At 46.8% G+C, this 23,499-nt stretch overlaps 2 protein-coding genes across 4 annotated transcripts in view; both read left to right on the plus strand.

Moving 5' to 3' along the window:
• SPATA31H1 (SPATA31 subfamily H member 1) overlaps positions 1–7,755 on the plus strand; it is a 32,646-nt gene extending 24,891 nt beyond the window's left edge. Inside the window, exons 10-13 of the mRNA XM_062208825.1 lie at positions 45–415; positions 794–1,255; positions 1,754–1,840; positions 1,949–7,755. Coding sequence (XP_062064809.1) covers positions 45–415; positions 794–1,255; positions 1,754–1,840; positions 1,949–7,755 — 6,727 coding nt within the window. The remainder of the gene's footprint in view (positions 1–44; positions 416–793; positions 1,256–1,753; positions 1,841–1,948) is intronic.
• A 451-nt stretch (positions 7,756–8,206) lies between these two features.
• Positions 8,207–23,499, plus strand: part of ZNF512 (zinc finger protein 512) — a 45,197-nt gene continuing 29,904 nt past the window's right edge. For all 3 annotated transcript variants that reach the window (XM_062209166.1, XM_062209168.1, XM_062209167.1), the window contains exons 1-2: positions 8,207–8,348; positions 8,874–8,932. In XM_062209166.1, the coding sequence (XP_062065150.1) occupies positions 8,319–8,348; positions 8,874–8,932 (89 nt within the window). In that variant the 5' untranslated portion in view covers positions 8,207–8,318. The remainder of the gene's footprint in view (positions 8,349–8,873; positions 8,933–23,499) is intronic.

Below are 23,499 nucleotides of genomic sequence, written 5' to 3' on the forward strand. Positions count from 1 at the left end.
AAAAACTTTATGACATTCAACACTGGGTCACAGTTACAAGATGTAAAATCTTTTGAGTTGAACCCTAAGTCAGATCAAGGAATAAAACCTGAAGTGTTCTGCCTTGGACCACATTTGCAAGGTGTGAATTCTGCTGCATCCAATCCAGGGCCACAGTGTCAGTGTGTAAACTCTACTGGGTGCAACCCTAGACCCTATTTGCAAGATGTTAATTCTTCTGCATCCATCCCTGGCCTAGAGCTTCAGTGTGTAAACTCAAGTGGGTGCAACCCTGGGCCATGTGTACAAAGCATGAAATCTTCTGCATTCACTCCAGGGGCACAACATCAGTGTGTAAATTCTACTGGTTGTAACTCCAGGCCACATTTTCAAGGCATGAATTCTTTGGCATGTACTCCAGGGCCACAACTTCAATGTGGCAACTCTAGTGGGTGCCACCCTGGACCACACTTGCAAGGCATAATCTCCTCCACATGCAATCCAGGGCTACAACATCAGTGTGTAAATTCTACTGGGTGCCACCCTGGGCCACATTTGCAAGATGTGAAATCTTCCGCATGCAGTCCAGGGCCACAACATCAGTGTGGCAACTCTAGTGGATGCCACCCTGGACCACATTTACAAGATACGAATTCTTCTGCATGTAGCCCAGGGTCACAACATCAGTGTGTAAATTCTACCGGGTGCCACCCTGGGCCACAGTTGCAAGGTGTGAAATTTTCTGCATGTAGTCCGGTGCCACAACATCAGTGTGGCAACTCTAGTGGGTGCCACCCTGAGCCACATTTGCAAGATATGAATTCTTCTGCGTACAGCCCAGGGCTACAACATCCGTGTGTAAATTCTACCGGGTGCCACCCTGGGCCACAGTTGCATGGTGTGAAATGCTCTGAGCAGACTCAAGAGCCAAAGTTTCTAGATGTAGAACCTATGGGATGTAACTCTGGGCCACCAAGGCAGTATGTGAGTTCCTCTGAGTTAAATCTAAGGCCAAAATCACACTGTATAAATTCCATGGGATGTAAACCTGAGTCACACTTGCAAGGTGTACATTCTTTGGAACCGACTTCATGGACAAAATGTCAAGGTATGAGATCTTCTGAGTTGCGTCCAGGGCCAGAGCTTCAAGGCACAGAATCAGTTGTGTTCAACCCTGTGCATCATTTACAAGATGTAAAATGTGTATTGACTCCAGGGACAAAGTCTGAAGGTACAATGCCAATGGAGTTCAAATGTGGCCCACGGAAGCAAGGAAAAAATTCTTCTGAGTTGAATTCAGAGTCAAAACTTCAGTGCATGCATTCTATAAAGCTTAATCCAGCTCCACAAATACAAGGGATAAAACCCTCTGAATTGAACCTGGGGTCCGAATCTCAAAATAAAAAATCCATTCTATTCAACTGTAGACCACACTTGCAAGGTGTGAAACCCTCTGAGTTAACTCCGGGGACAAAGTTTCAAGGAGTCCAATCTATAGAGAACCACCTTGGGTCACAGCAGCAAGTTACGCAACCTATGTTCACTTTGGGTCCTCGGTTGAATGTGAAATCTGTGCTGTTTTTACCAGAGCCACTGCTTGAAGACGTAAAGTCTGCAGAGATGAACAAACAGCCATTGCTTTGTGGGGAAAATTCTGTGAAACTGATTCCAGGCTCTAGGCTTCAGGACTTGAAATGTGAGCTGTTTGTACTAGAGCCATATTTTAAGAAACTAAAATCTGTGGAGTTAAATACAGACCCACATCCTCCAGGTGTGAATTCTGAGGAACTGCCTTCGCACCTCAGGCAGCAGAATATGGGATCTATGGTGTTTGTACCCAAGCCATGTTTTCAAGATTTGACATCTCTAGAATTGAAACTAAGGCCACAGCCTCAAGATATGAACGCTAAGAAGCTGATTTCTTGTATCAGTGAGAAATCTACAGTGTTTGTATCAAAGCCACGTTCTCAAGATGTGAAGTCAAACCTATGGCCACAATCTCAAAATGTGAATTCTTTAGGGTTGACATCATGCCTCAGGTCACAATGTATTAAATCTGTGGTTGTCACACCAAAGTCATGTTTTCAAAATGTAAAACCTGTGGAGCTGAGTCCAGGGTCCCATCAGCCAGGTATAAATTACCAAGAATTGATTTCAGGTCAGCAAGGTGTTAAATCAGAGACAATGGCACCAGAGTCAAGCAGCAAGTTCTTACCAGGACCAATATTGACTAGTGTTAAATTCTCAGATTTGCCTGCAGAATCACAGCGGCAGGGAGCGAAGTCTTCGGAGTGTACTCCAGAGCCAAAAGTACAAAGCATAACACATGTAAAATTGTCTTCAGTATCCCTGCAGCAAACTGTGAAGTCTGTGCAGTTAGCACAGCCACCAATTCAGAGAGTGAAATCTGAGGAGCAAACTCAAAGAAAAAATTGTCAAGTCACAGAATCCTCTGAAATAATCCCTAAACCACAACATCAGTTTGTAGAATATGTAGAGATGATCCAAAAGCCAAGGCATCAAGTCCTTAAATCTGTGAATTTGACTTCAGTACCAATTAATGAGACCACAGAGTCTTCAGAAATGGCAAAAGGGTTGGCACATACAGGATTAGAAACTATAGATAAAACTATGAGGTTGACCCCAAAGCCAACAGGCAAAGCCATGGAATCTTCAGGGGTGCCTCTACAATTAGATCTTCAAGTGCCAGAATTTGGTGATCTTACTCTGATGCTAAGGGGTCAAGGCTCAAAATCCTTGGACTTAACCCCAGGGAAAAGCTACCAAATTCCAGAAACTCTGGCGTTGCTCTCTCAGTCATGTCCTCAGGTTAAGGATTTGGAGAAGTTTTATAAAAGACCACTGCAGCAAGTTGTAAAATCTGAAAGGATGACTCCAGAATGCAAACATCACATTCCAGAAGCTATGGGGTTGACCTCTATAGCAAGGTTGCAAGGGAAAGAATTCCTTGGAATGACTCCAAAACCAATCAATCAAACCACTGATTGTGCAGAGAGAGCTCCAAGGCCCTATCCTCAAGATTTAGAACCTGTTGGGGTAATATCTGAGAAAAGATGGCAAAATGAAGAATCTGTAGTATTGATTCCAAAGTCATTTCATCATACCCCAGATTCTACTTCATGGATGACACCAGGGCTAGGATATCACGCTGTTAAATCTGTAGAGTTAACTTCTGAGACAGGGCTGCAAGTAAAGGGACCTAAAGAATTTATCCCAAGGTCACAGCATTATTTGGGCTCTTCAAGGCTAACATTAGGATTAGGACATCAAGTATCAGAATCTCTAAGTTTGACCTCTAAGCAGAAGCTGCAAATGGAGAAATCCTTAGAGTTGCCCCCAAAGCAAGAAAGTCAAGCTATGGGACGTGCAGAATCCATAGAGCTCACCTCTGATACATGGCAGCAAGGAGAGGTATCAATGAGCCTAAGACAGTCACAGAATCAAAATATGAAACATTCAGGACCATTGGATCAAATTATAAAATTTGTAAAGGTTAGTCCAAAGCCACTATATCAAGTCACAGAATCGGCAAGGGCACAGCAAGTTGCTCAATCAGTAGGAACAATATCAGTTCCTCCCCCACCAATTGTTGTATCTGTGAAAGCGATCCATGGACCACCAGTGCAAGTTGTAAAATCTGTGACAACACCGGAAACAACCCTTCAAATGGCAGAAAATGTTAAGTTGACCCCAAAGCTTCAAAATGTGAGAACTTCAGAGTTTATCTCAAGGCTATGGTTACAAAACATGAGATCTAAGAAATTAATCACAGAGCCAACACACCAAATTTTGGAAACAATGGAGTGCACAGGGTTTCAAATCGTAAAGTCTGTATTAACACCAGGGCCATTACTTCAAACTGTGAAATCTGAGAAATTATCACCTGGCCCAATTCCTCAGGTTGTAGAACCAACAGTAGCCCTAAGATCAGGGCTTGATGTAATAGATTGTTTGGATTTACTCCCAAGGCCATATTTTCAAGAACTGGTAAAACCTGTAGAATTAACTCCAAGGTCAAATATTCAAGTGAAATCTGAAGAATTAACCTCACAGCAAACATCTCCACTTGAGAAGCTTACAGTAATGACTCATGAACAAAAGCTTCAAGCTGTGAAATCTATGGGAATAAAAATTGAGTATCCGAAAGTCATGGAATCTGAAGATTTGGATGGAAGACAGATGTGTCAGAATAGCGACTCTGAGGAATTAATGTCCGAGAAAGAGTTGCAAATAGGGAATTATTTCAGTAATTTCCCACACAGCTCTTCAACATCACTTATTTCAAGCTCTGTCAGAACATCTGAATTAGGAAGTCTTCAGCAATCTGGGATGCTAGATGTACCAACAGCTTTGGATATAAAAAACTTCAGGACAGATATTTTGCAGCCTGAAGAGTCCTGTACAGATCCTACAGTGATACAGTCTCCTATCCTCCCCTTGGCCTTTCATAAGCAACCCTATGATAAGACAGCTAGTTCTATGAAAACTCCATGTCCTGAGATCCCAGGAGAGGATGTAATATCCAAGGAGAGAATTAAAAGGAAGCAACTAGAGGAGTTAGAGAACTCACTACAGAATCTCTCCCGACATCTACCACAAAGCTGGAGGTCACCACCTAGGACATTTCTAGGGGGACCAGGGGGTCAAAAAGGCCCTACCTCGTCTTTCCTGGGCAGACGACAGAATGTCTGGGAGAATCATGCCCGTATGCAGCGACTACCTAGAAAATATCTTTCCACTATGCTAATGCTAGGGAATGTCTTGGGGACCACTATGGAAAAGAAGCTTTGTTCTCGAACATGCTTAGCAGAAAGAGTCACTGCAGACACCTGTCAATCTGTTCAGAATTTATTTGGGGTTCCAGCTGAACTGATGGAATTTTCTCAGAGTCTCCTAGAGAAGGGTCCTGGTGCTGTTTCTCAGTCTTCAGTGGTCAAAACCTACATTCAGAGGCACACTTTATGCCCTGGTCATGAGAAAAGAATGACCTTAAGGATGTGGACACGTGGCTCCACATCTTCCATAATACAACAATACTCTGGGACTAGATTTGGAATAAAGAAAACAAACTCAAGGCCCAGTGATACATCCCAGGAAGTCATTCAGCACATGCCTGTCTCATGTGCAGAGGGCCAGCCTCCTGACCCAGTAAAGTCAGAGTCTTCCCTCAGGATATTTTATAAAAGGGAAGATCCTGTCCCTGTGGAAGAGAGCGAGAACTCACAGAGTGACTCAGAGACAAGGACTTTTGAGTCTCAACACTCTCTAAAGCCAAGTTATCTTCCCCAGGCCAAGACTGACTTCTCAGAGCAGTTCCAGTTACTACAAGATCTGCAGCTAAAAATAGCAGCAAAACTCTTAAGGAGTCAAATACCCCCCAATGTGCCTCCTCTAGCTTCAGGTCTAATCCTAAAATACCCTATCTGCCTACAGTGTGGCCGATGTTTGGGATTTAATTGCTGTCATAAATTACAGACCACTTTTGGGCCTTATCTGCTTATCTATCCACAACTCCACCTTGTAAGCACTCCAGAAGGCCATGGAGAGATTCGGTTGCATCTTGGCTTTAGGTTGCGAACTGGAAAAAGATCCCAAGTCTCAAAGTATTGTGGAAGAGAAAGACCTGTCGCACAAAAGAATCCTGTATCAGCATCACAAAGGAATGGTAAAATTGATACTCAAGCTTCCAAGAGTCCTGCTCCCACAATAGATTTTCAATCCGGGTCTTCCCATTCTCCTGCTCCTGTACAAGTCCACATCAGGCGAAGGCAACGTGATAGTCCAGAGCTGGTAAAAAAGAGAAACATTGGAGACCCTGGGCACTATGACTTCACTCAAGTTCACTCTCTACTAGACAGTGACTCTGAAAGTGATCAGGATGAAAAATGGGTTAGAGTGAGAACCAAAAAGACCTCTGTTTCAAAGTATCCCAAGAAAAGACTCACTAAGAGACTTAGAACACAAAACACAAACAGCAGAACCACAACAGAAAGTCCCTGTGCAGAATTACCAGCCCCTCCAAGGAGGAAGAGGACCAGAACAGTTCATACAAGCTCTGCCTCTCTGAAAAGACAATCTAAGAAATCTTCCCAACCCAGGTTCATGCAATTGTTGTTTCAGGGCCTAAAGCAGGCATTCCAAACAGCACACCGAATTGTAGCGTTTGTTGGACAGAAGCCCGGAGACAGGACAAGGCCAGACAGTTTGCCATCAAGCAAAAACTGCCATCCAAAACAAAAAGCCAGGGCCCATCACTTACTGAGAGCTAACAAAAGAGACAAGGTGCCAGTTGGCACGCAAAAGCCAACAGGTGCTGCCACTGGGCAGGACCCCACGCCGTCAGGAGGAACAGATCCATGCGGTTCACCTGAAAGGCCAAAAGGAGCGAGAGCTCTCCAATCCAGCCCTCTCCAGCTGCCTGAGCCCAGAGTTTCCCAAAGAGATCTCACTCTCCAGGCTACAGCAGTCATCCAGCCTCTGGATACACTTCAAAACGACAGTAGCAGCAGGGCAAAGCAAACGTTCTGCAGAAACGAAACCAGGCAAGGGTCAAAGGACTTGCCCCAACCGGGAAGCAGGGTTCAGGCTCGAGGGAGGGCCCTACCTGGTCCCCCTAGGAAGAGAGTCTTACCCTGTGAGGAGAAGCTCACAGCCCAGGAGCGCAACCCCCGCGGCTGCTTTAGGGAGAGGCTCTCCCGACATTCCTCCGAGGGGCACTTACACAGCCCCTTCGAGAAGAGCCGGGGCAGTCCCTCCGAGAGGAGCCAGCGCAGCCCCTCGGAGAGGACCCTTCGCAGTCTCTCGGAGCGCAGCCACCGCAGTCGCTGTCGGAGAAACCATCGCAGTCCTTCCGAGAGAACCCTGCAAAGTCTCTCCGAGAGACGACACCACAGTCCCCCGGACAGGCGCCATCACAGCCTTTCGGAGAGAAGCCGAGGCAGCCCCTCCGAGAGGAGACATCGCGGTCCCCGAGAGGGGGTCCGCCATGGTCCCTCGGACAGGAGCCCCCGCTGCCCCTCAGACAGCAGCCGCCTCGGACCCCTGGACAGGCGGCGCCATGGTCCCTCGGACAGGAGCCCCCGCTGCCCCTCAGACAGCAGCCGCCTCGGACCCCTGGACAGGCGGCGCCATGGTCCCTCGGATAGGAGCTCCCGCTGCCCCTCAGACAGCAGCCGCCTCGGTCCCCTGGACAGGCGGCGCCATGGTCCCTCGGACAGGAGCTCCCGCTGCCCCTCAGATAGCAGCCGCCTCGGACCCCTGGACAGGCGGCGCCATGGTCCCTCGGATAGGAGCTCCCGCTGCCCCTCAGATAGCAGCCGCCTCGGTCCCCTGGACAGGAGGCGCCACGCTCCCTCGGACAGGAGCCCCCGCTGCCCCTCCGAGGGGAGCCTTGGCAGCCCCTCGGAGAGGAGAGGATTCAGCTACTGTGGGAGGAACCGGCACGCTCCCGCTGCGATGAGGCAGCTCAGGCCCTGTGAGAGAAGCCGGCGCAGTCAGTCGGAGAGAACGCATCCCAGCCCCACCGAGAGGAGCCGCCACAGCCACTCGGACAGGAGCCGGCGCAGCCACTCCGAGAGGAGCGGGCGCAGCCACGCGGAGAACATCCCTCCGAGCCCCCCGAAGGAGAGACCCCAGCACGGTTCCCCTAAGGAGAGGCCCAGGCGCAGTCTGTCCAAAGAGGTCAAGAGTTGCTCAAACACGTCTCCTAGGAGCCACACGGAAAAACCTCAAAGCAGGGCAAGTTTGGAGGCCTGAAACGAGTCGCTGAGGAGAGATCGCCCCTACTGCTCACTGTCTCCCTCGAGTTTCGCTGACCTGCCTTTTCCTGGCTTCCTTCCTGGCCCCTCCGCGGTGGAAGGGCTTCTGCTCGCTCTACCTGAGGGGAGGGGGGGTGAGAAGGGGTCTGCAATTTCTCTAAAATCAATAAAGGGGCCAAACTTGAAATCTATGTGCCTGTAGAAGACCACTCGTGGGGTGGGTGCAGAAGGGACGGTCCCAAGGTGGCGCGCAAACGGATGCAACAGGAGAGAGACGGGTCCCGCGGGCCGGTTGAGAACCCCAAACTCCGCCCCTTCGCCCCTCCCACACGTTCCCCGGGCCCAGCCTCCTGGGGGGCGGGGTCTCGGAGGACTCGGAGGGTGATTTGTCACGTGACTCACTCCGGCCGCAGCCCCCCTCGGAAGCTGCTAGGCGGAAGTAGACGTGCAGAACCCGGCTAGGCGGCGCCAAGTCCACATCCGGGAGAGGCGAGGAGAGCGGAAGTGGCGTTGGTCTGGCCGGAGCCCTTGGGTGAAATTGTTAGGCGTGGAGAGGCAGTGATGTCTTCCAGACTCGGTGCAGTACCCGCCGTGAGTTTCTCGGTTTGACCGTTATGCTTTAGAGGTAGCGCTGTGGAGCCCGGAACACGCGGCCCCTGGCTTTTGTCCCACGCTCAGAGTTGGTTTGCTCAGAGCCCATCGTAGGCCCCACCCTTCTAGATCGGATCCACCTTTCCCCCTCTTTTTTCCCCCCACTTTTTTTTGCTGCCTGGCCCCCATGTCCTTGGACTCAGTTTCCCGCCAGATTGCCGTTAGTGTCCATCCGTGTTCTATCCCCGAAGCCGCGCACATCCGTTGTCTTGTTTTCTCCGCCCCCCGCCCCCTTCGGAGCCCGTCTCTGGGACGAGGCTTTGAGAATGGAGGAAGAGGAGGGCTGCGGTGCTGGGAGGTAGGGCGGCACACTTTCGCTGAAGAGTGCTGGCTTCCTCCGTGAGCGATCGCGGCCCCGGGGGAGAGCGTCGTTTCTTCGGGGCACCGGGTGGGGGGAGTTTGTCTTTTTGTGTGGCCGAGGTTCCGACGTCCCTGGCGCTCACTGGTGTGCTTGTGATTTGCTAGACGCCGGGACCCACATCTTTTAAGCAGCAGAGGAGCGCGAGGAGCGTGGGCGCCAAGAAGTAAGTGAGGTTTTCTCAGGTCCTTTGATAATCGTGTCGCCCGCGCTGTCCAGTGGAACTGGAGAAAATGTGTTTCTACGCTCTCCAGGGTCATAACCACTAGCCACGTATTAGCTTTTGAGCCCTGGAAATGTGTGGCTGGTGCGGCTGAGGGACTGAATTTTTAATGTAATTTTAATTAACTTTAAGTAGCCACCTGTGGCCGGTGGCTACTGGATTGGACAGTGCAGGCCTAAACCTAGTGTGGGGGAGAAAAAGGAAAACACGAACGGATTATAATAAAAACGGAACGTATGACTCAATGGTAGCCCTGTGTTTTTCCAGACCTCCAATTTGTGTTCATAAATACGTTGATGAACTTGGGAAAGGCAATAAAAATGGCTGCAAGAAATCCTTGTATTTTCAAATTACTTGACTGCAATTCTGGTTAATAATTTTGTATACCGACTGTGGTAAGTTTTTCCATGGCTGATTCCAAAAGAAAAGATTCTCATTGACTAGAAATTCTCAGATGGACTCTTTCATTCAGATAACATTTATTAAATGCCTGCCGTGTACCAGCTGTGTGGTACAAACATGAAAAACAGAACAAGCAGTCTAAAGGAGGAGACAGGCAAGTAGATCAACATAATACAGTGTGCTATGTAAATATTTTAAAATGAGAATTTAATAAGCTTTGGGAAGGGGAGTGAGAGTGAGCAGGTCACTCCTAAGTCAAAGTCAAGGATAATACAGTTAACCTGAAGGAGAAAGGATTTTTCCGAACAGCTTGTGAGCAGGTGAAAGAAGTTAATGGATTAGCAAGTAGTTCTGTATGACTGGCATGGAGGATGGAGTGAGTGCAGGGAAATCATTGCCAGGTTAGCAGGGGCCAGATCCTAAATGGCCTTTAATAGTATGCTAAGGTGCTTAGATTTTATCCTGAAGAGATTTTCTTATCGTTGTTGTTTTAAGATTCACTAATTTAAAGGGCCAGAATACTGGCTCCCTGAGAGGGTTTTATTTTATTTTTTTGTGCTAAAATAAATTTTTTTTATTTGACAGTTATAGACAGAGAGAGAGAGAAAGTCTTCCTTCCATTGGTTCACTCCCCAATAAATTTGTTTTTAAATTCCATCTTTCCAAGAACTTTTTGAAAAACTGTTCTCTATAAATAAAAGAGGTATATTTGGCACATGATTCTGGTGGCTGGAAAATCCAAGCAGCATGGTGCTGGTGTCTTGTGAGGGCCCTCTGGCTACAACACAACATATAGAAGAAACACAAGGGGAAATGCACACCTGCAGATTAGTGGGCCATGGAGTTCTAGAGTCTGAGAAATCAGGACCATGGAGCTGGCAGTTGGTGAGGCACTTCCAGATGCATCCTGTGGTGTCACCTAGCAAGAGATGACAAGGGTGCTCCCTGGGAGGGTTTTAAATGAGGGGATGACATGGCCAGATGTTGGTCTTAGAAAGTTCACTCTGGCGGCATTATGAAGGATGGATTTTTAGAAAACTGAGAGAGAAATGAAGAAAGTGCGGCTCGTGGAGGTAACAGTACGGATATTCCCGATATACTTGTTCAGGTTGTGATAGCTAGAGGTGCGTAAGAAGAGGGAGGTTGAATTGTCTGTGGGTTTCTGACTTTGGCCACCAAATCCATGTTGGAGTCATTCACTGAACTAGAAGTCTCTGAATGAGGAGCAGTTTATAGAACAAACATAAATGGGCTTGAACCTCAGAGGAGCTGATCTGAAATACAGAATTGGGAATCATTAGCTATAGAAAGTAATAGGAATATGATATTTTCCTCTCTAATGTCTTCATAAGGTCTTCTGTGGAAAGTGGTTAAAGCACTATTTCTCGACATACACCAATGGTGAGAAAAGTGATATTGGGAAAGAGTAAAGTAGAAGAAATCATGGAGGCCGGCGCCGCGGCTCACTAGGCTAATCCTCCGCCTTGCGGCGCCAGCACACCGGGTTCTAGTCCCAGTCGGGGCGCCGATCCTGTCCCGGTTGCCCCTCTTCCAGGCCAGCTCTCTGCTGTGGCCCGGGAAGGCAGTGGAGGATGGCCCAAGTGCTTGGGCCCTGCACCCCATGGGAGACCAGGATAAGTACCTGGCTCCTGCCATCGGATCGGTGCGGTGCGCCGGCCGCAGCACGCCAGCCGCGGCGGCCATTGGAGGGTAAACCAACGGCAAAAAGGAAGACCTTTCTCTCTGTCTCTCTCTCACTGTCCACTCTGCCTGTCAAAAATAAAAAAAATAAAAAATAAAATAAAAAAAAGAAGAAGAAATCATGGAGAACTTAAAATATTAAGCAGAATTAGAAAAGTCTATGAAGGATACTGAAGGGAACTGAAATCCTTTTCTAATGAAATCTGAATTTTTGCACCTAGAAAAAAAACTAGAGGCTAATTTTAAAGTCACTCTGATAGTCATCCTATCAAAACAGAGTGTTTTCTTGTTACATTAATGGGAAGGGAACTTGTGATCAATCTGTTTCTTCACAAATAATAATATGCCATGAGTTGATAAGTAGATAGCACGAAATACTTAAATTGTTTTTGTTGAGTCCTTTAAAAAAAAAGAGGGACCAGTGTTGTAGTGGGTAAAGCCACCACCTGCAGCACTGGCATCCCATGTGGGCACTGATTTGTGCCCCAGCTGCTCCACTTCTGGTCCAGCTCCCTGCTAATGTTCTGGGAAAGCAGAAGATGGGCCCGAGTACTTGGGCCCCTGCCATCCACATGGAAAACCTGGAAGAAGCTCCTGGCTCTCGACTTTAGCCTTGCACAGCCCTGGCCATTGAGCCTATCTGACTTCCAAATAAATAAAGCTTCATAAGATCTTCTAGGGAAAGTGGTTAAAGCACTTATTAAAAATAAGAGACCTAGAGAAAGGGATTCCTAAATCCAGTGAATTTAATCTTACTCTTTTTTTTTTTCTTTTCTTTTTTCTTTTTGACAGAGTTAGAGAGAGAGAGACAGAGAGAAAGGTCTTCCTTTCGTTGGTTTACCCCCGAAATGGCCGCTACGGCTGGCGCGCTGCACTGATCTGAAGCCAGGAGCCAGGCACTTCCTCCTGGTCTCCCATGCGGGTGCAGGGCCCAAGCACGTGGACCATCCTCCACTGCCCTCCCGGGCCACAGCAGAGAGCTGGCCTGGAAGAGGAGCAACTGGGACAGAATCCAGCGCTCCAACCGGGACTAGAACCTGGGGTGCCAGCACTGCAGGCAGAGGATTAGCCTAGTGAGCCGCGGTGCTGGCCAATCTTTTTATTTTTAAAGATATATATATTTTATTTGAAAAGCAGAGTTACAGAGAGGCAGAGGCAGAGAGATCTTCCATCTGCTGGTTCACTCCCCAAATGGCCACAATGACCAGGGCTGGATCCAGCTTCTGGATCTTCCATGCTGGTGCAAGGGCCCAAGGACTTGGGCCATCTTCTACTGTTTTCCCAGCCATAGCAGAGAGCTGGATCAGAAGTGGAGCAGCTGGGACTTGAACTGGAGTCCATATAGGAATGCTGGCACTGCAGGGCAGCTTCACCTGCCACGCCACAGCGCAGGCCCCTGTCAATTTTAAGTTACTGGTCATGTTAATCATAGGTACTGTTGATTTTTTGCTATGCTTGTGAGTAGGTATCTCTGAGTTCTACCCTGATAGTAAAGAAATATCTATGTAGAGAGTTTCCTAAGAGGAGTCACATGGAACTTGACTTTTTTTTTTTTTTTTTTAAGATTTATTTATTTATTGAAAGGCAGAGTTAGAGAGAGAGAGAGAGAGACCCTCCATTGCTGGTTCACTCCCCAGATGGTTGCAACAGCTAGGGCTGGGCCAACTGAAGCCAGGAGCTTCCTCTGGGTTTCCCACCTGGGTGACAGGGGCCCAAGCCCTTGGACCATCTTCTGCTGCTTTTCCCAGTCCATCAGCAGGGAGCCGGATAGGAAGCAGAGAAGCCAGGTCTTGAATTGGCACCCATGTTGGATGCGAACATTGCAGGTGGTGGCTTTACCCACTATACCACAATGCTGGTCCTGGAACTTGACTCTTAATGATGGTGTCTTAGTACTATCAAGTCTTCCTTCAGTAGAGATTGTGTCTATTGTTTGAGATGGTCGATTTTGGCCCTAGAGAACTGTCAGTTCCCGTTAAAATTTTTATACCTTTATTGAGATATAATTAATTAAAGTATAATAGACTGTACACACTTACAGTGTGCACTGTGATCAGCTTTGTCATATCAGTGCACCTGTGAAGTCATTACCACAGTCAAGATAGCAAACATTTCCATCTGTCCCAAAAGTTTTTTCATGTCCCTTTTGCAAACCATTCTTCCTTCTCTTGCCCCAGGCACTACAGATCTGTTTCTGTCATTGTACAGCAGTTTGCACACTCTAGGCTTTATCTAAGTGGAATCACACAATCTGTTCTCTTTTTTGCATGATTTCTTTCACTCAGAGTAATAATTTGGAGATGAAAAGGAGTTTTTAATGCTGAGTAGAATATGCTGTAATTTGTGTAGCTACGATGGATAGTTAGGTGGTTTTCAGTTTTGGGATATTGCAATAAGGCTGCTGTGAACATTCATTTACAAGTCTTTTGTGGACACATTTTTTCATTTCATAAATACCTAAGATAGAATTTATTATCCTAGATTAGTTGGATCATATAGCAAGAGTTACATTTAACTTTTTAAGAAGGTGGTTTCCAAAGTGGTATTCATTCTACATATGTAGATGAATCAGTTTTTTTAATTTTAGCTGATTTAATGAGTATGTGTTCATGTTTCATTGTAGTTTTTATAATTTTATAATTAACGATGTTGAGCGTCTCTTCATGTGTGTATCGGCCCATTCATGTATCTTCTTTTAGAAGTGCATGTTTATATCTTTGGCCTGTTTAAAAAAATATTGTGCTATCTTACCAAAATGTAGTATTTAAAACCCTATTCTGAGAGCAATTCCTTTGTTATATGTGTCTTGGGTGTTTCTTCCCAGTATATGGTTTGTTTTTCTTTTTTTTTTTTTGGGGGGGGGGTACATGTATTTATTTGAAAGAGTTACAGAGAGGGAGTGAGAGAGCGCGAGAGGTAGATCAGTCTTCCTTCCATCTGCTGGTTCATTTCCCAGGAGGCCTCAGTGGCCAGGACTGGGCCAGGAGCCAGGAGCCCCCTCGGGGTCTCCCGCCTGGGTGGCAGGGGCCCAAACACTAGGGCCTTCTTCACTGCTTTTCTCAGGCCATTAGCAGGGAGCTGGATCAGAAGTGGAGCAGCCGTGATGTGAGCTGGTGCCTGAATGGGACGCAGATGTTGCAGGTGGTGGCTTTACTTGCCACGCCACAGTGCTGACTCTGCTGTTCATTTTCTTAATGGTGTTTTTGAAGGACAGTTTTAAAATTTATATTAAAAATATACAAATTTTGCCATTTTTTCCTTTTATATTTGTGTTTTTAACGTCCTATTTAAGAACACTTTGCCTCCTCTACAAAGATTTTTTTTCCTATCTTCTAGAAGTTTTATAGGTTTTAGATTTAGGTTGTGACTCATTTAGAGTTAATTTTTGTGAGTGGTATATGGTAAGGTTCATTGTTAATTCTCTTAAATTTATTTTTTAGTTTATAAATCCAGTTGTTGAAAAGACTTTCTTTTCCTCATTGAGTTGCCTTGGTACTTTTGTCAAAAATCAGTTGAGGGGCGGGCACTGTGGTGTGGTGGGTTGAGCTGCCTCCTGTGAGACTGGCATCCCGTGTGAGCGCCTGTTCAAGTCCCATCTGCTCCACTTCTGATCCAGCTCTTTGCTAATGCACCTAGGAAAGCAGCAGAAGATGGCCTAAGACCTTGGATCCCTGCTACCCATGTGGGAAACCTGGATGTAGTTCCAAGCTGTGGCCTCCCCCAACCCCAGCTGTTACAGCCGTTTGGGGAGTGAACCAGGAGATGCAAGATGTCTCTCTCTCTCTGTGTCTTCCTCTCTCTATAACTCTGCCTTTCAAATAAATAAATATTTTTTAAAAATCTGTTGAACAGGGTAGGCATTTGGTGTAGCAGTTAAGGCACTGTTTGTGATGCCTACAATTCATGTGGCTTGAGCTCCTGAGTTGGAGTCCTGGCTTACTTCCAACCCAGTGTCATACTTACGCAGACCCTGGGAGGCAACTGGTGTTGGTTCAAGTAGTTGGATCACAGCATTTGGGGGGTGAACCAGTGATGGAAAATCACTCTCTATTTCTTTCTCTGATTTTCAAATAAAAAATTAAAAATGAAAATAAATCAGTTAACTTAATTGATTTATATATTGATATAAATCAATATATAATCTCGGCTGGCTCCATGGCTTAACAGGTTAATCTTCCACCTTGCAGCGCCGGCACACCGGGTTCTAGTCCCGGTCGGGGCGCCGGATTCTATCCCGGTTGCCCCTCTTCCAGGCCAGCTCTCTGCTATGGCCCGGGAAGGCAGTGGAGGATGGCCCAAGTGCTTGGGCCCTGCACCCCATGGGAGACCAGGAGAAGCACCTGGCTCCTGGCTTCGGATCAGTGAGATGCGCCGGTCACAGCGGCCATTGGAGGATGAACCAACGGCAAAAAGGAAGACCTTTCTCTCTGTCTCTCTCTCTCTCACTATCCACTCTGCCTGTCAAAAAAAACAGAAAACAAAACAAAACAAAAAAATCAATATATAATCTCTTTCTGAACTTCCCTTATTCTTTTTCTCTGATGTTTAGAGTCTTAAAATCAGATAGGGTAAGTCCTGTAACTTTGGTGTTTTTTACCAGAATTGTGGCTATTCTAAGTTCTTTGATTTCTTACATAAAATAATTGCCAGTATCTATAAAAAGAAGTATGCTGAATATTGATTGGTATTTTTTTAAATTTTTAAAATTAAATTAAATTTATTTATTTGAGAGGTAGAGTTAGACAGTGAGAGGGAGAGACAAAGAGAAAGGTCTTCTTTCCGTTGGTTCACTCCCCAAATGGCCGCAATGGCCAGAGTTGCACTGATCCGAAGCCAGGAACCAGGTGCTTCTTCCCAGTCTGCCACATGAGTGCAGGGGCCCAAGGATTTGGGCCATCTTCTATTGCTTTCCCAGGCCACAGCAGAGAGCGGGATAGGAAGAGGAGCAGCCGGGACTAGAACTGTTGCCCATATGGGATACCGGCGCTTCAGGCCAGGGCGTTAACCCAGAGCGTTAATCCAGGGCGCAGGCCCCTGGATTATCTGGTACTTTCTTAGTAAACAATCATGATAATCTGTAAATAGGGACACTTGCTTTTTTCCTTTTATCTTTCTTCTTCCCCACCCCTTTAATCTCTAACAGTGTCTGCACCTGGTTAACTGTTTGCACCTCTGTGGATTGTCCTGGCATTAATTTAGAGGCCTTGTTGACTGACAGTGCAGTGGCAACTGTGCTCTCAGGCTACCCGGCCTTCCCTGAGCCACACAGTCCAGCTCTTACGGAAAGGCCCGTCGGTCTCTGGATAGACCCTACCTTTGAGTCAGAACTCCTGAGGCAATTCCCAACCTTTCACAGCCATGAAGAGTAAGTGGTTTTTCTAAGATGGGCCTCACCCACTGGTGTTCTGGGCCCCTGTACAGAGGTTCTCACTCTTCGCCCCTTAGTGCTTCATTTAGGGGTTCTGTCATGAGCTCATAATTTGGGATCCAGATACAGCAGGAACCTTCCATTCCCAGAAATCCCTGAAGATGTTTTCTGGTTTTAGGGACTAGTAGAGAAATAATAGGTTGTTTGCAGTCAGCAGCTAGGAAATGGGATTCTCGGGACAAAATAAAAACCCAGGTATTGGACCCTTTGTAATTAAATATGGGCTTTTGAGGGGAAGACTTTATATTCTTTTTTTAAATACCTATGAAATTTAAAGTCCTTTTTAAGGTTTATTTATTTGAAATTCAGAGTTATAGAGAATGAGAGACAGATCTTCCATCCACTGGTCACTCCCCAGTTGGCCTCAATGGCCAGCGTTAAGCCAGGCTGAAGCCAAGAGCCAGGAGTTTCATCCAGGTCTCCCATGTGGGTGGCAGGGGCCTAAACACTTGAGCTGTCTTTGCTGCTTTTCCCAGGCCAGCAGGGAGCTGGATAGGAAGTGGAGCAGCCATGATGTGAACCAGTGCCTGTATGGGATGCTGGCATCACAGATTTTGGCTTTACTCTCTGTGCCATGTCTCACCTGAAATTTAAAGTTTTTATATTATTAGTATGTAATCAGAGTTTCACCAAGAGGAGCTGGATCAACAAGTCATCTTCATATTGTAGTAAAAGTGTGCCATTTTTTAGGGTCAGTTTTTTTTTTTTAATATTTTTAAAGATTTATTTATTTGAAAGAGTTACAGAGAAGCAGAGGCAGAGAGAAAGAGAGAGAAGTCTTCCATCCACTGGTTCACTCCCCAAATGGCTGCAACAGCCAGAACTGGGCCGATCTGATGCCAGGAGCTTCTTCAGGTCTCCCATCCAGGTGCAAGTGCCCAAAGACTTAGACCACCTTCTACTGCTTCCTCAGGCCATAGCAGAGAGCTGGACCAGAGGTGGAGCAGCCAGGACTTGAACCAGTGTAGGGTCAGTTCTTGATTCTCTTGCTAGGGCATTTCCAAATTGCTGAGGACTATCTGAAACCCTGAAGGAGCATGGTCCATGTGTATTGTGTGGCTTCATGAGTAATATGGTCTCTTCACTCAAAGGCAAAAAGGTATTGGGATGCTGGGTGAAGGGGAATACAGAAAAAAATCTTTTAAGTCTAGGACGATATAGTATTAGGCATCTCCAGGTATTTGAGTAAGTAGAGTCTATTGGTTTGGAACCATGGGTTGGATGGGGATAACTGTCTCGTATACTGGCCATGGTTTGGTATAATCAATACTCCTTGTTTGGCTTCTTGATTGGGAGAATCAGGGTGTTGCAGGGATATTGACCAGCTTTAATCAACCCATGCTCCAAGAACTTCTGGAACAAGGGTTGGATTTCTTTAAGTCCTCTGGTTTTATGGGGGTACTGTCTCTTCCATATATGGTCCACCCTTGGCCTTAAACTTGGTAGTTAGGATAGAGTGGATGGTTGGGTGGGGAGGATACTGGGGTTGGCATCCGGGATGCCAGTGAGCATGAGGGATAGAAGCCCATGAGGGTTGAGGGGCAGGGTTTTAAAGGTAGGATCAATAAGAAGGTCAGGGTTAGCGTCTGTACGCTGTGGCGGCTGAGGAATGCTAGCCATGCAAACTCCACAGGAATCATGAAGCTTGCTGTCCTGACAGAACATAGAGGGTCTCTCCTCATTTTCCTTCATATTTGCAAAACAAATCCAGTTGGAGAACAGTATTATAATTTGGTGACCCATTCATGGGCCACATCTCCTTATCCTTGTATAGAAGCCAAATAGTATTTAAATAAATACCTTTTTCCTTGTTAAGCCATCCAACCTAAATTTTTCCCAGTTGCTTAAAATGAAACCCAGGGGAGAGTCCCTGAGGATACTTGGGGTTTTCCCATTTGGGCCTTTTAGTGGAGATTGTGGTCTATTATGAAAGGGCCAGGAGCTGGATGTAATCTCCACAACCATGCACCATGCAGCTACGTGTCAATACAAGTGCTATTGGTTCTGACCCTATCTGCAGATAGAAGCAGCAGGGAGGAAGGAGAACCGAGAGATCAGAGAGGGAAAAGGCAGGGGTGCCAGGGTTGTTCAAAGGAGGAAAGACCTCAAAGATGCCTCTTTGGACATCTACACAGCATGGGATTGTTCCCTGCAAGCTCTTTTGAATCTACACTGTGGGGCCAGGCTCCACCCACCCCTCCAGCCAAATGCTGCTGACGGAGAGGTATGAGGTGATGTGCTGGGAGGCAAGATTGTAGAGTAAAAAGATGTGGAGTGGTAGGAGTATTCAGAAAGAATGAAGCCAAAATCAAAAATTGTAGCTCCTGGAGACTTAAAACCCGAGACTGGGACTGAGATGCAACCTATCTGATACCTGCTAGAGTGATTAGTCCTGGGAGCCCTTAGGGATAGATCTATTAGACTGCTCACACCAAGGCCCAGAAGCCTGGCATTTCAACCTCTCCCACATGTTTACAGACCACCCAAACAGAAACCAAACCAAAGACTGAGCCAGAGAGGGTAAAGGGAAACCAGGATAGAGCCAAGCAGAGAAGAGAGATAGAAACATTGTCTGAGTGGGATGGATGGGGAACCGGGAGAGCAGAAGAGAACTCACCAGTTGCAGAGACGCTGAAACAAAGATTCAGGGGCTGCTTGTCCACTGTGAGAGGGGCTCTGTCCCTCCGGTTGATCCTGGTCTTCCCCGAGGGGAAACCTTTTGCAGGTTCCACCAGAGTTGTCACAAATGTTACCAACCCTAGGTTCTTTGGCTCCCTTGCAAATAGAAGTTTAGAAGCCAACATGTAGCTCAGACAAGGTTTATTGGGGCTTAATGCTCAAACACAAGGGAGGTAGCATGGTGGGAAGAGGTCCTGCTGACTGGGTCTCCAGTGGGAGCCAGTCAGATGCTTTTATGGGGTTGAGGCGAGTGTGGTGGTTTCCACTTGGCACCAGCATCTGCACCCAGCCTGGATTTCTGGCTCATCCCCTTTGGCACAGGACACTGGTTTGATTCTGCAAGGGCATTGTTGGTGTTTGCACATTCCCTGCTCAGAAAGGTGGTGTTGCTCACTACTGCCACCCCAGGAGGGTCACTTGTCAGCCACATTGGGCTGTTGGGAGCATGCCTGTAGATTGGGGAACTCTCTAACAGGGTAGGAAGGGTCTTTTGCAGTTAGAGTCTGGGCACTCCTGACAAGTGTGCAGCTGGAGATGCATACAGTAAGGCAGGGAAGGGCGTGATTTAGTGAGTCCTGTTTCTGTCCTGTCTCGCTGGAATCTGGAGCCAGGGACAGGAATCGAACTCAACTCTAATGGGACACAGGTGTATTACCTGCAAGGCCAACTGCCTGTCCTTCTTTCTTTTCTTTTTTTAAACATTATTACAATGACATTCAGCATGAAACTATCTGGGTTTGGAGTCTTTTAGGGACAAAGGACTTGATACATTTCTGCTCATTTGCCTTTACCCAATTTAAATTAGCGGTTACACCTAAATGACTTAAGATGCTGATATTATATTATATCTCTGTCTGCTTTTCTCTGTCTACATTTCTTTAATAGATACTTGCCTAGGGCTATTTAGATTTCCAGTTTCTTAATTAATTCTTAATTAATTAAAAAAAATTTTTTTAATTTTACAGATAGAATTAGATAGTGAGGGAGAGAGACAGAGAGAAAGGTCTTCCTTCCGTTGGTTCACTCCAAATGGCCGCTACGGCTGGAGCTACGTTGATCCAAAGCCAGGAGCCAGATGCTTCCTCCAGGTCTCCCATGTGGGTGCAGGGCCCAAGCACTTGGACCATCCTCCACTGCCCTCCCGGGCCACAGCAGAGAGCTGGACTGGAAGAGGAGCAACCGGGACTAGAACCTGGTGCCCATATGGGATGCCGGCGCCACAGGCGGAGGATTAACCAAGTGAGCCACGGTACCGGCCCCTAATTCTTAATTAATTTAAAAGATTGGCTTTATTTATTTGAAAGGCAGAATTAGAGATAGAGAGGAAGAGACAGAGAAGTCTATTATCCACTGGTTTACTCCCCAAATGGCTGCAATGGCTTGGGCTAGGCCAAACTAAAGCCAGAAGCCAGGAGCTTCTAGATCTCCTACGTGGGAGAGACCTAGAAGTGGGTATAGGGGTCCAAGAACATTGGCCATTCTCCACTGCTTTCCTAGGTGCATTATCAGGGAACTGGATTGGAAGTGGAGCAGCTGGACTTGAATTGGCACCGATATGGGATGCTGGCATTGGAGGCAGCAGCTTTACCACTGGCCCTTTTAGTTCTTCTTTTAAATTTTTTTTTTTTTAAAAAACTGAGAGTCATAGAAGCAGAGAAGAGTGAGCTCCCATTCACTGGTTCACTTCCCTGATGCCCGCAATGGTCAGGACTGGGCCAGGCTGAAGCCAAGAGCAAAGAACTTAATCCTGGTTTCCCCACACTGGTGGCAGGAACCCAACTGCTTGAGCCATTATGGCTGTCTCTCAGGCTCTGTATCAGCAGGAAGCTGTGTCAGGAGCTGGAGCTCAGAATCAGATCTGGGTAATCCAATATGGGATGTGGACATCTTAACCACTAGCCACTAGGCTGAATGCCTGCTCCTCCAGTTTCTTCATGTGTCAGATTTGCTAAGTTGTATTAAAACAGAAAAAAAACCAGAAATGTACTCATCTTGAATTATCAATTTCTTGGCATAAAGTTATCCCAATATTCTCATTTTAATATTTCTATTATATCCAATAATAACTCCTTTCATTTTTTAAAAGGTTTGTTTATTTGAAAGGCAGAGTTACAGAGGCACAGAGAGGTTACAGTTAGAGGGGTCTTCGATCTGCTGTTTCACTCCCCCAGTGGCTGTAATGACCGGAGCCGAGTAGATCCGAAGCCAGGAGCCAAGAGCTTCTTCTGGGTCTCCCACATGGGTCTAGGGGCCCAAGGACTTGGCCCATCTTTTGCTGCTTTCACAGGTGCATTAGCAGGGAGCTAGATCAGAAGTGGAGCAGCTGGAACTTGAACCAGAGCCTGTATGGCATACTGATGCTGCAGGCTGGGGCTTAAGCCCTCTGTGCTAGAGCACTGGCCCCTCATTTCTTTTTTTCTTTTCTTTTTTTTAAAGATTTGTTTACTTATTTGAAAGACAGAGTTACAGAAAGGCAGAGGCAGAAAGATGTCTTCCATCTGCTGGTTTATTCCCCAAATGGCCGCAATGGCCAGAATAGCACTGATCTGAAACTGGGAGCCAGGAGGAGCTTCTTGCTCTCCCATGCCGTTGCAGGGGCCCAAGCACTTGGGCCGTCTTCTACTGCTTTCCCAGGCTATAGCAGAGAGCTGGATCAGAATTGGAGCAGCCAGGACTCAAACCGGCACCCATATGGGCCACCAGCACTGCAGGCAGCAGCCTTACCTGCTACGCCACAGCACTAGCCCCATACCCTCATTTCTCTCTCTCTCTCTCTTTTTAAGATTTATTTATTTACTTGAAAGTCAGAGTTACACAGAGAGAGGAGAGGCAGAGAGAGAGAGAGGTCTTCCATCCACTGGTTCACTCCCCAGATAGCCACAACGGCTGGAGCTGCGCGGATCTGAAGCCAGGAGCCAAGAGCTTCTTCTGGGTCTCCCATGTAGGTGCAGGGGCCAAGGACTTGGGCCATCTTCTGCTTTCCCAGGCTGTGGCAGAGAGCTAGATTGGAAGAGAGGCAGCTGGGACTCAAACAGGCACCCATATGTGATGCCAGTACTGCAGGCAGTGGCTTTACCCGATAAGCTGTAGAGCTGCCCTCCCCTCCCTTTTTTTTTTTTTTTTTTTGACAGGCAGAGTTAGAGACAGAAAGGTCTTACTTTTTCTGTTGGTTCACCCCCTAAGTGGCCGCTACAGCCTGTGTGTTGCGGCCGGTGCGCTGCGCTGATCAGGAGCCAGGTGCCCCCTCCCAGTCTCCCAAGCGGGTGCAGGGCCCAAGGACTTGGGCCATCCTCCGCTGCATTCCCAGTTAGTTACTTGTGGTATTCCTGTGATCATTTTAGTTATGAAGTTGTCAGTTCTGTGCTCATTCTAACTCACCAGATTTTTTTGGTCTGTTTACTAGCTCATGGGTTTTCTTTTTTTGAAAAATTGTTTTTGTGTTTTTTTTTTTTTTACATTTTAATTTATATTTAATCTATAGGTTTCATTTTATTTGAGAGACAGAGACAGGAAGAGAAAGGTTTTCCATTCACTGATTCACTTCCAAACACCCACAACAGCTTAGGCTGGGCCAGGCTGAAGTCAGGAGCTTTTCTCAGTCTGGTTCTCCCACCTGAGTGGCAGAGACCCAAGCATTTGAGCCTTCACCTGCTGCCTCCCTGAGTGCGCATTAACGGGGAGTTGGAATCAGAAGCAGAGCCAGGACTTGAGCGCAGGCCCTCTGTCTGGTCTGGGATGCCAGCATCCTAAGTGGAGGTTTAATTCACTGCTCCACAATGCCGCTCCTTCTTTTTAAGGTATCTTAAAATGAAATCTGAAGTCACAGGTTTTAGATATTTTCTAATAAAAGCATTTAGAGTTTTATGTTTACTTCTAAGTACTGCTTAGTTGCATCCCACATGTTTAAAATTTTTATTTTCATCATATTTGAAAGGCAGAGGAGGCAGTGTTGAGGCTCAGTGGGTTAAGCCACTGCTTGCAGTACTAGCACTCTGTATCAGAGCACTTGTTCAGGTCCTGGCTGCTGTTCTTCCAATCCAGCTTCCTGCTAATGTCCTTGGGAAGGCAGTGAATGATGGCCCAAGTACTTGGGTCCCTTCCACCCATGTGGGAGACCCCGATGGAATTCTAGGTTCCTGGCTTCAGCTTGGCCCAGCCTGGTCTGTTGTCATTTGGGGGAGTGAAACAGCAGATGGAAGATCTCTTCGTCTCTCTGTTTCTCCCTCTCTTTCTGTTGCTCTGCCTTTCAAGTAAGTAAATAAGTAAATGAATGAATGAATGAATGAATGAATCTCTTTGT

Source organism: Lepus europaeus, chromosome 13 (assembly GCF_033115175.1).
Source record: "Lepus europaeus isolate LE1 chromosome 13, mLepTim1.pri, whole genome shotgun sequence".
NCBI lineage: Eukaryota > Metazoa > Chordata > Mammalia > Lagomorpha > Leporidae > Lepus > Lepus europaeus.